Source organism: Sphaeramia orbicularis, chromosome 16 (assembly GCF_902148855.1).
Source record: "Sphaeramia orbicularis chromosome 16, fSphaOr1.1, whole genome shotgun sequence".
Classification (NCBI taxonomy): domain Eukaryota; kingdom Metazoa; phylum Chordata; class Actinopteri; order Kurtiformes; family Apogonidae; genus Sphaeramia; species Sphaeramia orbicularis.
In genome coordinates this window covers 30,336,908-30,352,762 of record NC_043972.1, presented here as the reverse complement: position 1 = coordinate 30,352,762, position 15,855 = coordinate 30,336,908, and the positions used below count along the sequence as shown (strand labels likewise).

Here is a 15,855-nt window from a genome sequence, read left to right as displayed (position 1 = left end):
GGCGCGTTCTGGAAGTCAGTAAAAGATGCAACGTGGAGCGGAATTTCATCAAAGCTCACAGAAACTTTTCTGGAGATTCTCCAGTGGGAATCAGCCTCCATGAAGAGAAGGTAAAAGAGCTGAAAACTAAAGTCCCAAAACAACAGTCCATGTTCACTAAACTGACCAAGGCCAGCGCTTCAGCAGAGGCATCAGTAAAGTGGGTCACATCCTGGACCAGCGCAAACATATGTACACTATCTGCGCATGCGCTCAGACAGCTGCAGTCGGACCTGAACAGGTGTCTCTGCGTTTGACTCCAGTGTGATGACTGTAGAAGTGACGGGGATGGTGGATTTATGTGCACAAAGTTCTGGTTTTAATTAATATGTTTTGACAGCATATGTGAATTTAGAAAAGGTCAAATCCTTCAGAAAAACAGCAGCACATGCTAGTGAAGTTTTATTGTGTGAGTGACAACGTTCCTTTTCACAATTTCAAATGATTAAAAATGCACATACAGGTGTGTATTATTTGTTTTTAGTAATTCTATAAAAATATGCAGGATTGTTCCATTTCATAATTTTTGACATAGTATTAAAATATTTAGGAATACAGGATGCAAATGCTTGTATTTTTTTTTTTTTCTACTTTTGATTTTCTTAATTAAAGTAAAATAATAGTTTCATATTAACACTTTTTAAGTATTGTAAATGTTAAAACAAAGATATATAAATAAATAAAATAAATGAAGAGCACAATGTTACAAACGTATGATACAAAATATGTGTATATATGAAAAAAAGCTATGTAAATAAATGCTGCTAAATTAGAGTAGCCCCCCGGCAACTTGACTAGGTAAAAGTAGCCCACAGAAGAGAAAAGGTTGGTGACCCCTGGTCTAGTTTGTCCACAGTGGTCTTTCAAACACAAAGTCTCATCTTCCGGAGGGTTATATTCCTTCTGGCCTCGTTCCTTGGGCACATATTAACTTCCTTCTTGGTGTCATTCTTCTACTTCTTCATCTTTTTTTTTTCTCGCTGGTCACTTACGAGGTTCTGTGCAACCATGACTGTGTAAAGTCATGTTTGGATACGTGTCATGTAAGTCATACATTAGTACTTTTTCTTTTCTTTCATTTTTGTTCCACGTTAGTGATGGGAAGTTCACCTGTTTTTAGAGAGCCAGCTCTTTCGACTCCCAAATGGATCCCTAGATTTTTCTTTTTTTTTGGGGGGGGGGGTTAGGGACCAAGCAGCAAGATGACCAGGAGACAGGACTAAAGTTTCACATGTGGGTTTTTATTTACCCAAAGTTATTTAAAAAAAAAAAAAAAAAAAAGATTACGAACTATAATTTTAACAAGTACATATATAAAAGAGGTCAACGTAACAAAACTTTGCTCAAAAATGAGAAACAAAACAAAATGAGACAAAGGGGAACATATATAGCGGCTTGGCCAACCATGAAATAAACAAGGGGAAAACAAAATGAACACTAACTATAACTAAATACAACTGAAACCCTGATAACACTAAATCCCCCTATGCCACCATAGCCCATGGTTCCTTCCAATGACATGGCTGCAGTATATAGCTCCACTCCACCCTTAGCCACGCCTTTTCCACATCCGGATGGTGCCAGGACACGCCACACGGTAACTCAAACAACAGAGCCAAAGATTAATATAACAAAACAAATAATTTAATTGTCACCCTTCTCTGTCAATATATGTGCACCTATATCTACAGTGTAAGATTAAAAAATAAATACAAAATAAACTAAACTGTGTACGTTAACTGACTGACTGCAAATGAACCATGTGTTGCTAACCAAACTTATAAAAAATAATGATATGAAACTAATAAGATGATGGTGTGTTTGTGAAGATATTACCCTTGTGTGGCTGTGTCCATCACAGGCGGATATTTATTTCTTTATCTTGGGCCATGTCAGGACATGACCAGGACGTAGGAGGACATGACTGATCATGACTAGGGGTGTGTATTGGCAAGAATCTGCATATACGAAACAAATCACAATACTAGGATCATGATACGATATATCACAATATATCATGATTTGATGATTTTTTGTTCGTTTCTTTTTTTTTTTTTTTTTTTTTATGATTATTTCCTTGAAGAAATGAATTACACCAGAAATATGCACAAATACTAGACAGATTTTTATTTGATCAGAACAGGATCTAATGCTATATCACACAATTTTCCTGTTAAAACTTAAATTATGTTTTACAGACATTACAGTTTAAGATCCTGTTCAAATGTTCATATTCTATTAGTTCAGAACTAACATCCTAACATTATTTTTGTGCAATCCCAACAAAGGAACTAACATTATTTATTAAAGAGTGTTAAAAAATAATGAATAAAATATAAACAAAAAACAAAACCAAAAACCAAAAATTAACCTCCAAAATATTTGCATTTGAATAAATATGTAAAAATATCTAAATATCAGTGCTTTCTACTATCGATACAGTATTTTGAAATGAAATATCGCGATATACTACAGAAGCAATATTTTCTTACGCCCCTAAACATGACTGGTCATGACTGAAGAAGGCAGTGGGAGGGTTAATGACAGATTTCACTGAAAAATCACTTTTTCTTTATTTTTTACTCTATTTTTGATTCAAGATTCAAAGCATTTATTGTCATGTGTACCGTAAAGAAAAAGGTTTCCCTGTACAATGAAAATCTTACTTTGCTGTCCACACTGAAAGTATAAGTATAAAAAATTACAACAGAATAATTTGACTGAGAAGTTATACAACCAAAGCAAAGGGGCGTTTAAAAATGGCATCTAGGAAAAAAAGAGCATAAACATATAGCTACTATTACTAAGAGAAAAATATATATTTACATAAATGTGCAACAAAGGCCCTTCAGGATTCCTCAGGATTCAACTGCAAATCCACCCAACAATCACCAAATATTTTCAGATGCACTACTGACAGTAGATGGTGCTCAGGGTGTGGTGTTTAACAGCTGCCTTGGTGACTGTTCGAACTGCAGAAGCCAAAATCTTCCCATTTCCCCTTACTAGTATTAAAAAGTAATCACAGCCAGCAAAATAGGTCATTGTGTTTGGTGCTAGCTGTTAGCCACTCATAGCTCTTATAGTTAGACTTCTAGTTTGGGGGCAGATCTTTCTTTCTCAGTTATTTCTCTAGCGTTTCCCAAAGAGCCCCTTGAAAAAGGACTTTTCAGTAGATCATCCACAACAGCTGGTGTAATGGTGACAGTAGATGACATTTTCTTTTCATGTAAGTTCATATTGATATGTAGGAATTTCATAGTGAAAGTTGGGGGCACATTGCTCATACTATCATTTAACATTAATGTTTGATTAATGGATGATTCTGTCAAAAATATTAATTGTAAGTTGAATGTGCAGTCATTCATCAAAAGGGCAACAGTATCTGTAGTGCTGACCCCTGCGAAATGAAACCACTGAGGTGTTAGAATGACTTTTTAGATGTAGGATATTTGAGCTCAACCTCAAGAATCAGCTCTACATATGCAGTACACCTGCATGAACACCTGAATGCTAACGCAGGTTGACCTCAGGAAGACCTCAGATTTCAATCAGATTTCAGATTTAACAATAAGCAATTTAGTGGACATTCCACAAATAAAACTGACTAAAAACTCAAGAAAAACACTTCATACACATTTCATTTTGATTTTTAACTGGGCCTACCACTGCTGTTTGCTCACACTTCACATTTACCTCCAGGCATTTTCCCAGACTTACTGACAATAGTTTCAGTAAACTCTGCGACAGCTCTGGACATGCTACTCTCACAGTGCCAACATGCCATGATGTGCATTGATTTTCACACGATAAAGATCTGCTGTCATTATAATAACAGGATTCAACATGACAAAAAGAGGCTTAACCCCTTAACGCCTGATTTTTTCCACAAGTATATTCAAAAATTATTTGTTTTTCCTTTTGAGTAGATGCTAAATTAAGTGGAGATTGTTAATTTGACTATAGTTGTGGGTATGGTGCATATTTGCAACAACAGGCAATAAAGGTTAAAAAAACAAAACAAAACACATTTTCTGGTCTCAGGCATGGAGATGGTTTTATTGATGCTGCATTATTTTCAGTGTTCACTGTAAAACCAACTATTTTAACTATTGTTATCCAAACAAATAGAGCTCAAGTTTTTAATTTGGAACATGGGTGTCAAACTCATTTTAGTTTAGGTTTGACATACAGAACAACATTATCTCATGGAGGGTAGACCAGTAAAATAATAACACAACCTATAAATAATGAGAACTCCAAATTTTTCTTTTTGTTTTAGCGCATAAAGGAAAATTATAGAATTAAAATGTTTACACTTGCAACTATCCTTTCACAAAAATGCGAATAACATAAAAATCCACAATCTAAGTTCAATTTTAACAATATTCTGCCCCAGTTTATCATTTACACATGTACATTATAACTTACAGAACACAGTGAATCTAAAAATGCACAAAACACTTAGAAACAGGCATCAGAAACTGAAAAATATAGCATTTAATTTTACACATTTTGTTATATTTTGTTTTGAATGAAAAAAAATCACTAATGGAAAGAGCAGACATTTTCAATTACATCATATACACAACATGTAGTCATGTTTACATTCATAAACATATACCCATGTGTTGACAAAAAAAGCTGTAAGTCTACACAGAATTATAGCATTAATACTCCCATTTCCATCCCCTGGTTTAGGTAGATCATATTGTTGCTGTTCTGTCTCCTCTCTCTTCCGTGGTGGGACTTTTGCGTGAAGTCTACCAAATTACTTCCCATAAAACATTGTTGTGTTCATCTTGGTTTGCGTAGAATAAAGGGCAGAAATTGCACTTATATCCTTGCATGCTATTTTTTATAAAGATTACACAAATGAACTAAAATGGCATTTCCTAAACAAAATGCATGTGAGTGCTGAAAGCCGTATAATTACAGCTGTTCAGTTGGTAAATGTCTTTATTTTAGCACAACTTACCTTATATACAACAATTGCTCCAAATTTATTCCCTTGTTTTATGCTTGTCCAAAGTGGGAACATCCACTTCCTTTAACTGACTCTAGGTCCTTCACTGACCCATCCTACAAGAAACAAGTGCTTGCCAAAGGTTCCAAGGAACATGTTGAATATGCCCGAACCATTATTGGGGGAATATATACGCTATCTCGGTTGTTTCTGTGATGGAAATGTTGCAAATTTGCGACTGTCAGCATTAAGGGGTTAAAACACAGTGTCTCAGGCATAGTTTGATGGAATGTCACAAAATTCACATGGATGAACAGATGATGGTCAGAGGTTAAGGTCACTGTGTCCTGGTGTCTGTTCTATTCTTAAGGTTCTTTCATGCAGTCTATACTATGTTATGATAATCACAATATTACTGCAAACTTGCTCTTTCATGCATGAAGTAAACGTGAGAAAGAGGAATATGTTCACTTACGTTAACGAGGACTTAGCAGACTTAAATAAAGCTATATTGTATGATGTGGCATTTTTACACTTTTCTTTTGTGATCTTAAAATGCTCCTAATAAGTGTGTGTCAAACTAAAATGCAAAAGAAATCCACCAGGTTTTGAAAGTCAAAACTGTTTAATTCTCATACATTTCTGATAAAAGTCTGACCAGTCATTTTATTTTATTACAATAACTGGCTGAGCCTGGCTGAGCCTCCTGTCAATCATCCATTATTGCCGTCCCACATCTGATATGGGTACCTCTGAATCTGACCTTCCAGTCGCGCTTCTCCTCCTGTCACTGACCACCGTCTCCTGTCTAGGGCTGTGAATGGATAGAACTCAAATGCAGGGTGTGGAAGGGAAAAAACGGATTTATTAACGGAAACAACAACCAAGGGGAACAAACAGAAGAACCCGACTGCAGCAGTCAGAGTTAGTGAATGAAGGATGGAGATAAAGTCTGGGAGTTGGGTGTACTGGACTCCACAGACAGGTCTGCACAAAGGTCATCTTTTATGACCACAGGACTCCACTCAGGTCATCTGGATCCGGTCTGTGGTCAGTTCCCAGAGTCAGAACCAGACACGGAGAAGCTGCATTCAGCTTCTATGCTCCACATGTCTGGAACAAACTTCCAGAAAACCTCAGATCAGCTGAAACTCTAAAACTATTTAAATCCAGGTTAAAGACCCACCTGTTCTCAGCTGCATTTGAATAGAGTTTGTATTCATTAGTGCACTGTTCCTTTTAAGCTAAAAGTTTTTATCTGTTTTATCTGCTTGTCTGTTTTATCTGTTTTATCTATTTATCTGATTTTTGTTTGTTTGTTTGTTTGTTTGTTTTTCTCATGTCTTCTACTGTAATGTTTTTATTGTTTTATGTAAAGCACTTTGAATTGTCTTGTACATGAAATGTTCTATATAAATACAGGGTGGGGAAGCAAAATTTACAATATTTTGAGGCAGGGATTGAAAGACAGTGTATGACCAATTAGTTTATTGAAAATCATGAGAATTTATTTGCCACAAGAAAATGTACATAATAGAAAATGTTTTTATTCTATGTGTCCTCCTTCTTTCTCAATAACTGCCTTCACACGCTTCCTTAAACTTGCGCAAGTGTTCCTCAAATATTTGGGTGACAACTTCTCCCATTCTTCTTTGATAGTATCTTCCAGACTTTCTCGTAATAGTTTTGCTCATAGTCATTCTCTTCTTTACATTATAAACAGTCTTTATGGACACTCCAACTATTTTTGAAATCTCCTTTGGTGTGACGAGTGCATTCAGCAAATCACACACTCTTTGACGTTTGCTTTCCTGATTACTCATATGGGAAAAAGTTTCTGAAAAGGTATGGATAATAGTGTTAGGTATGATTATGACATCAATATATGTTTGGTTTCAAAACAATTGACGTAGTGCCTGCTGAGAAAAAACAACTAAATGTTCATTGTAAATTTTGCTTCCCTACCCTGTAAACCTGCCTTGCCTTGCATTGCATACAAGTACATGGTGTCACACAATGTAGGATGATGTAGGATGATAAATGTATGGACTATGAAACCTCAAATGTCCAAGGAAAATTTGTGGAGACCGCTCACTCACAGCACACGCACCCATCGCCTGGGCACAGTGAAGACAATGACCCAGCACTGCACAGACCAGACCCTTAAATACAGGGTCTCCAAAGGAAACAGGAGCTGTGGCAGGTGGATGATGTGTCTGATTGCTGAAGGAGGGGTCCGCAGACACGCCGAAGCGGAACGGACCTCCACCTCTACCTCCGCTTCCACCACATGCGTCAGGTGAGAGGAGGGGGGCATCAGAGCTCAGGCAGGGAGAAGCGGGCGGGGCTTTGGAGGGAGGCGGGTTGTTCATGTTCAAATTTTTACTAAGTGCTGTAAGAAATGCCAGATCAGTAGCTTTTAAATCACACAACTGTATTCGAGGTGAACCTGAGGAACTTTATTTCACTTTTTCTCATGTACACCAAATTATTTATGCTTTAGATTTCTGTCTCTTTCAGAGGAAATTATGATAATTAAATTTAGTTACTAAGCTTGAGAAGGTGGTACACACTACTATGAAAGTAAAAGGAATCAAGAATTACCCAACACTCTAAATAATATATGAGAGAACTGTTGTCCATCAGGCTCATAGAAAGACTCATGTCATACCCTTTATTTTGAACATGAGTTAGAACCCTAACCCGGACCCTCAAGGAAAAGTTTCAGACCAAGAAAATACAAAACTGACTGCTACAAGCATTCTTTCCTCCCAACTTCTCTAGCACGGCTAAATAAGATACAAACATTAACAGTTTAACTCCCATTCTCATGGCACTTTACATGGAATGATTTAATTTTTTGCGCAGTCATTATTTTTGTCTTTGTTTACTTGCTGGTTTATTGCCCATATTGTTTATGTATTCATTGATTGTATTATTCTTATTCATATTCTCATTGCTGTAATAAGGGATTGATTCATAACACATCTGATTTTATAACCTTTTGTGTTCTTTTTTTTTTCTCTGCAACCATAGATTGTATGGCCAAATGGTTTTTGTTTGTATTTGTCATTGTTAATTTTGTGACTGCATGGTCATGCAGCAACATACCAACATACACTGTTGTTCAAGCCAAAGTTCCCATGAGGGACAAAACATTTTAGTGTATTGTATTATATTATATTCCATTATTACTGTAAAGCAAGTTACTGCTGACCATACCTCTGTCAGATAGCTGTGTCTTATGTTTATAATGAACAAACAAAAATGAAAATGAGCAGATAAGAACATACATGATTCCAAACAGATGGATGTCATGTGAAACCAAGGTGTGTTCAGATTTACCTCTAACTTTCTTACAAAAAAAACAGAAGTAAAATTGAACAGTTCTGGGCGGGGGGGGTGTTTCTTGGTCACTTATGAGGGAATAACCATAGAAACCACCGTCACCACTAAAAACAGAAGGCTGCCACCTGTGCTGCCAGCGCCGTTGCAGTAGTCACCCTGACAGCAGCTCACTTCTACTGCAATGTTTTCTAGCAGCTCTGTCTTTCCTGCCTTCAAACATAGGTCAGTGGTGGTACATCCCTTCCTGGTCATCTCTTGACCAGCTGAATCCACTGAAAGAAAGAAAATACTGTTGATGTATGTGATGTACATTATAATATGTAAATGTATCATTAAGCATCATCCGCTTTCTGACCTGAGGAAACCTGTGGGAGGAAGATTTTTGATTCCTTGGGCTGTTTACCTGCTGCAGAGAAACAGTAGTCTTCATTGTCAACACAATCCAGATTCCAAATGCAGTCTCCAAATTTATCACAAGTGAAGCATTTTTTACCATTGGGTCTGGGTGCAACAGGTTCTGTAATACACAACACACATTGTTCACATGGGGAGGCAGATATTGTAGTGTAATTTTTTTCGGAAAATGATGTGACAAAGTACTGCTTTGATTTGGTTACCAAATCAATTAGTGGTAATGAACACGTTTCAATTGTACAGGTTGAACAATTTAAATTGTTAAAAAAAAAACTGTGCAGTATTTTCACAGACAGTGAAGATTTTGACAAAGAATAAAAAAAGGACACCTGGGAAGTCCGGTACATGTCCTGACATGTGCCATGGTCGGGCAAAGATTCAAAGTGGGCAAAAGTGCCCATATCTAATATCAGGGTCCATGAGGACTGGTAATATTATAAAAGTGTCAATATGTCAGTCTAATGAAAAGTTGACCAACAGGCATGGAAATTACCTTTGGAAATGTAGAAACTATGAACACCCACCCTATCTGGTCAGTAGAGTTTTCTGGTCTTCTTTGATGTCATTGTGAGATTTGTCTCAGATTTGTTGTCTACAATAAATCTTTGTTGCCTTGAATGCTGACTTCTCCTGCTGATTTTTTTTCCAAAGACCAAATAGAGTTTTTTGGCTGGGAGAATAAACTCCAGTCATTAACTTTTGGACACGTTGATCTGGGACCCCCATCCCATGTTAATTTCTCTGCACTTTTCGATTCCTGTGCAGCTTCAGCAGAGGAGATGGGGTTTCACAACCTGACATATCCTGGCTTGTCTTATTATACATAAAAGCCCTTTTATATATGCCTTTGGTGTTACTGATTATCAATGGTTATAGTCATACTGACATCAATACAGATATCATATTGCATAAAATTAATATTTGTATAAGGACATGCCCCTGAAACTACATTTTGTGACAGTTTCATCACAGGAATTATATTTTTCAGACTCTTAATTGTATTTGTTCTGGTAAACCAACTTCTAATATAAACAGAAACTTGGTACAAAGGAGAATCTAAATATCATACAGATGATAAAAGTATGTTACCAGGGGGAAGTTGGTCATTGCAGAGGTCAGTGTTGCAGCACTTGCTGGTGATTACTTGTCTGGTTCGTCCTGTGTTCAATGAGCCATTAATACACAGATGAGCAGAAGCACAAGATTTTAAGCTGACACCTCCAGTGACTACGGTACCTGGAACAGAAGAGTAACCTGGGTTATGTGGATCAGTGTGCGCACAGTTAAGGCTACATTACTGAAAATGCAGTAAATGCCATACCTACATACGTAAACATTCCCAGTACAACACACTGATCAGTTTCCGAAGGGCATTGTTCGTAAGTGTTGCATTTTCCTGTGATGTCTGTTATACATTCATTACATTTCAGGGTGTAGGCTGGTAAAACACAAAACTGTGATCACTTACATTGTCATTAACAACAATAGACATGATTATTTCATCCATAGTCTTGCAAATTGAATTGACCTGCTGTGAAAAAACAGGTACAGTGAGATATTGTGGCAGTTTAAGTAACCTGTAAGACAAATGTTTATTGGAAAAGATGGGCAAAAAAACCCCAGAAGCTTACCACGAGGAAAAAGCACAATCCAACTGAACAACAGAAACAGATGCATGTTGTCAGGGGCGTTATGCAAGCGCAAATTCTGGGATGAGGACAGAAGCAGAGGATATGTTGGTGATGCAGTTTACACCTATAGACTAACAAACTTGTATTTATAGAATTTATGGGATTGATATAAACATCAGTAAATCAAATTGTAGCTCAAAACCGTCCTACTGTAGGTCAAGGTTAATAAAGTGTATTAATTAGGATGACAGATTTTCACATTAGTTTATATTTTTAATACTTTTTGAAAATGAAACTCACTTTTTCACTCACTGTACACTAGCACTTCTGCTGCTTGAATGATAGGGCATAACTTCATATGGATTTATTATTATCATTATTGAAACATTCCATTTACTGTTTGGTTTACCTACTACAAACAGCAACTGTCTGATCATCATTAGCATTTATTAGTCTGTAATGGGGCAACAAGTATTCCAATTACATCTGCACACATTTCCATTAAGGAAAAATATCCTATCACATCCTGCTTTTCATCCCGCATAAAATATGAACCTGACTGTACATGTCTGGTAGGTAGCAGAAAAACCCAGTAGCTGACACAGGAGCCAGAGACAGAAAATGGATTTGTGTTTATTAACCAGTGTAGTCTGAGCAGAGCAGAAAAAACAGCAGTCCTGGGAATGGGAGTCAACAAAGGAGACGCAGATGGAGCAGGAGGACAAAGGTAACAGGAGCCAGGCTGGAGAGAACAGGAGTCAGAGAGAATGTCAGGTTTTAGCAAAGAAGAAGCTACTAAAATGGTTGGAGTGTGATCGTTCACTCAGGAGAACTGAGTGGATGATCTGGTGGTGTGGTACAGGTGGAACCCGTGGAGTAGAGTAAAGTAAAGTAAAGTAAATTTTATTTATAGAGCACTTTTCACAGACAGAGTCACAAAGTGCTTTATCAATTCAAATCAGAATCAAATTTAGAGTAGAGATGGAGTGCAGCTGATTATAGGCCAGATTCAGCAGGTATTGGCAAGAATTCCACTGCGTTTGGCTTATATTCCACAGCCTCTCATAGCTGATGAACGTGGCTCCTGCACACCTGAAATATCTGACACTCCCACACAGAGGGGTGTCAAAAACTGGTGATGTTTGATCCCACTGATTTCCTTTCCGATATGATACTGAGTAAAATTCAGGCTGGTATTAGTGATTCCAATCTGATACCGATACTGTCTACAAATTCCCTTAAAGTTCGGAAAATCTAAAAAAAAATAAATAAATAAAATAAAAGTGTATTTCAAATCATAACTTCATAAAAAATACTAGACGTGAGAGCAATTATTTTTTAATTATTAAGATCTATTATAAAAATGAAAAGTTGCACATAAATTCACGTTACGTGAAAGTGTTAACATGAAACATGAAAATACTGAACATGTAACACTTCAACAAAAGCATCCAACATTGACACGTTCCCTCATTCACCAGTTTTTGTTCATGAACAATAGCATATTTACTGTTTTCCCCTTTAGTCTGTTCTGTTTTTTGCTCAGTACAGATGGAGTGGGACAGAGTTGACTGACTGAGAAGCAAGGCAGTGCACACTTACCCAGGCGGAAGAAGAAGTAGTTCCTACTAATCGTGTATCATTTGGACAAGATCACAATAGTTTAGCTACTTTCCACTGTGTTCCTGATATACATTACTTTAAATGAGCAAAGTATCAAAGGTATCAATATTTTGATTTGTGAATCAATTAAGAGCTGGTATCAGAGATATCGTTATTTCAGTATCGATCCGCACATCACTATCAAAAACACACAAAGGTCTGGAGGGTGTAACAGTATCACTAAATCCAACTGACTGTGGTGTTTTACTTTCTGTAACTGGTGACACTGAAGGCAGAAACTGTCAGCTCACTGCTCTTTAGATTCACACCCCTCTTTGTTGCCAGTGTCTAACAGGCTTCAGAATCACAAGTCAAGACAAGCAACCAGAAAGCTACATGCCTACTAACATTTGCTAATACTAGCTATAGTTTGTAAAGCAAATAATGCTTACGGATGGAGTACGAACTGATGACAATACCCTGTGGCAAGAGCCGTGGGTAACAATACTAGTTTTTTCTTCCTGATGGACAACTCTGCCATAGTTGTGTTTAAGGAGTTAAATAGAATAATAAAATAAAATAAATAAAATTAGACCAACAGAGGATTATGTCATGAGATTCAATGGTATTTTATTACAATTATAGTAATATCTTGTGGGTGGGGGTGTTATATTCCTGTATTGTAATTTGTGTAATATTTAGTAATGGATATTTAGTCATATTTAGTAATGGAGGAGTAATGTCCCAGACACTTGGTGTTCCTCTTCTACAGGCTACTATGTCACTACATATGTTAACATTTTTTAAGACATTGTTTGTAATTAGATGTTTTGTGGATGTGGTTGGCATTTTCAGTTAGTTATGCTTTCATTCCTTGCTCTTTTCCAACTCCACCCCCATTCCCTTATACCCCCTCCCCTGAATAATCATGAACTTGCTCTCTTGAGATTCCTACATTATGTACGACAGCTCAAATGAAAATCCCTGGGATCTGGCAGAGCAACATGTATCTGATTCTGCTGATCAGTGGGATCCTGCTTTTTCCAAAAGGCAAGTTTGATTTATCTTATTTTCTACTATAAAAAAAAAAAAAAAGTTTTCCTGTTTTAGATGTGAGTTGTTAAAATATTTCTCTCCCTTTATTAAAACTTTAACCAGTCAAAATTCTGTGTTTTCCCAGCCTATACCCTGAAATGTTATGAATGTACACCAGACAACACAGAACTGTGATCTAGTAATGAAACAGAATGCCCTTCAGTGTCTGATCATTGTGTTGCAGGAAAAGTATTTACATACTTTAACAGAGGTATGACATTTAATACTTTTTCAACGATGTAGTCTTAACTGCTCTGTGTGAAAAGTTCAAAGATTTGCACTCCTTCCGTTCTACAGAGGGTATACTTCAGTTGCAAGGAACAGTCAAGACTCAAGAAACCATCTTTAAAGGCTGTGCTTCACTTGAACAGTGTGCTGAGGGTTCATTCAGTGTTGACCATACCAGATTCGTAATCAACAGGCTGTGTTGCGGTGCTGACCTCTGCAATGACATACCTACTCCAGGTAATGTGCTTCTGCTATCTGCATGGTATTTAGATTGTTTTTTGCACAAATTTCCAAAAGAATCTAGCTGCGGAAGCTGGAGAGTAGAGCTCCACATCCCCAGTTCACAACACATGACCTCCACCTGGTGTTAGGGTTTGGGTGACATTTCTCCAGAAGTGGCACTCATGTAAGTGGTGGAGCTCCAGTTTCTCCAGCCTTCTGCAGCTGGAATCATCTCTAAATTTCTGTACAGTGACCATCACCAAATATAATTTCATTTGGAATGATCATGTTTCAGATAAAATCTTGTTCTAAGATCTTGACTGATGTTGAAGCTACTCAGGGGTCAAAAAGTAACCTACAGAGAAGTGCTCTTGCTCCCATGAACAATGTGTGTTGTGTGTTACAGGACCTGATGCACCCATTCCCAATGGTAAAAAATGCATCACTTGTAATGGAACTGCTGACTGCACTGACAGTTTGGACTGTGTTAACAATGAAGACCACTGCTTCTCTAAAACAGGTAAACAGCCCAAGACATCCAGAATCTGTCTCACATATATTTCCCAGATCAGAGAGGAATGTTTTGTGATACATGTGCAAACTTGAAGCACAGACAACAGCATTATGTTCTTTTTTCAGTGAATCAAGGTAGTCAGCTGATTTACTTCAAGGGATGTGCCAGCAAGGATGTTTGTTGAAAGCAGTAAGCTCACTACTGCCAGAAAACATTGGAGAAGATGTGGACTGTTGTCAGGGTGACGAGTGCAACAGTTTTATGCTAGATACCACCACAAGAGCCAGCACAAGTGAAACAAGACAAACCAGCACCAGTACCAGAAGCACATCCAGTGGTCTGCTCACAGTTGTGACTCTGGTCTCTTTGGTCTTTCTCTCATAACAAAACCATCACTGTTCATTTTTACCACTGTTTTTCTTCTCTCTGTCTCTTCCATGTGGGTTAGTCCATGTGAAACCACCAGAGGCTTTCTGAATGACCACCTGTCATTTTAATGGTATCAGTAAACAGTACACATAAGGTTGGGTTTATATGTTCATGACTTTTTGAGAATTTGGGGGCTTTGAAAATGGAGTGTGACACTGATTTACTACAAAACCAAGTAGACGTTCAGTAAGTCATTATTTATGAACCTTTCATGAAAGATGCATGAAATTTTGATGATTTGTTCCAAGGTATGGTGTATATGTAACTATTTCTGTAAAACATTCTCTTAAATCAGCAATAAGGACTGTTCATAAAGTTCAGCTCTTGGAACATACAAATCCACTTTTTAGACAATCAAAAGTACTGAAATTCACTGACATCGTATCTTACCAAACAACAATAATCATGCACAAAGGCAAAAAACACACAATTACCAGAAAATATCCAAAACAATTTTAGAAATCAGGAGGGAGGTTATAAATTAAGAGGGGAACATAACTTCAAAATCAAAAACAGGACAGTGACCTTGAAAAGTTTTTGTTTATCTATTTCTGGAACTTCAGGAACTCAAGCAAAGTCCAAATATTAACCAGTTTAAGAAAATGTACAAACATATTTGGTTTAGCAGTTACAGTTGATAACTATCATTACTGACTGTTGTCTTTGATTCACTGATATGACAAAGGGATTCTCAATTAGGGGGAACTCAATTAGTAACAATCAGGAAGCTTGTACCATTTGCCGTATTTCGGAATAAATCAATAAAATAAAAATCTGGCATTTTAAGGAGGATGTATTCATGTTCGTATCTGCTCATTTTCATATTTGCTTGCTCTAAACATAAGATGCAATTCAATTACAAACGTAAGATGCAAAATAGAAATATGACATTTGAGGCAGAATGACATATACAGCAGAAATGTTTTGATGTATTTGAGAAAAAGTAAAATAAACTTCCTCATTGTCACCTAGAAGACATTGCTGTGATTTCTTGAAGTTTCCTAAATCCTGTTCCAGTCTTCACTTCTAATTTGTGTCAGATTTGGTGAATATTGCCTGCTTCAGGGTATGGTATGGTACAGAATAAAGAGGAAATGCAAATCCTGGGCTGGGGTTTGAGGTATGGAAGCGCAGAATAATAGATGTCATTTACTTCCCATGTCTCTCTCTGAGACTGGCACTACATATGTGAAATATGAGGTTCAAGAAGTTATGTTTGTGAAATAGAACATGGTACTGATGCTGTTCCTCACTGAAAGATGAGATTCAACTATATCTCTTCCCCTTCTTAGTGCTGCTTAATTTCACCTGTGGAACGTAGGTCTTAACAAATACAAAGCAAGACTAAAATATATGAGTTGAACTTG

General features: G+C 37.0%; 2 protein-coding genes across 3 annotated transcripts; one reads left to right on the top strand and one right to left on the bottom strand.

Annotated features, from left to right (window-relative positions):
• Positions 1–6,955: 6,955 nt before the first annotated feature.
• Positions 6,956–12,262, bottom strand: LOC115434834 (phospholipase A2 inhibitor subunit gamma B-like). Of its 2 annotated transcripts, none has more exons than XM_030156956.1 (6): positions 12,001–12,262; positions 10,399–10,474; positions 10,089–10,205; positions 9,857–10,003; positions 8,757–8,870; positions 6,956–8,625 (listed from the first exon to the last, which is right to left on the bottom strand). In XM_030156956.1, the coding sequence occupies exons 2-6, from the start codon at positions 10,442–10,444 to the stop codon at positions 8,423–8,425; spliced, it is 627 nt and encodes a 208-aa protein (XP_030012816.1). In that variant the 5' UTR covers positions 10,445–10,474; positions 12,001–12,262; the 3' UTR covers positions 6,956–8,422. The 2 variants fall into 2 exon arrangements, with proteins under 2 accessions (XP_030012816.1, XP_030012815.1); XM_030156955.1 differs by lacking the exon at positions 12,001–12,262 and adding an exon at positions 11,040–11,071.
• On the top strand, positions 11,006–15,456 carry LOC115434835 (phospholipase A2 inhibitor CNF-like). Its single transcript, XM_030156957.1, has 6 exons — positions 11,006–11,125; positions 12,948–13,050; positions 13,280–13,306; positions 13,393–13,560; positions 13,952–14,065; positions 14,185–15,456. Exons 2-6 carry the CDS (start codon positions 12,975–12,977, stop codon positions 14,241–14,243), a joined length of 444 nt encoding a protein of 147 aa, XP_030012817.1. The 5' UTR covers positions 11,006–11,125; positions 12,948–12,974; the 3' UTR covers positions 14,244–15,456.
• Positions 15,457–15,855: the final 399 nt, after the last annotated feature.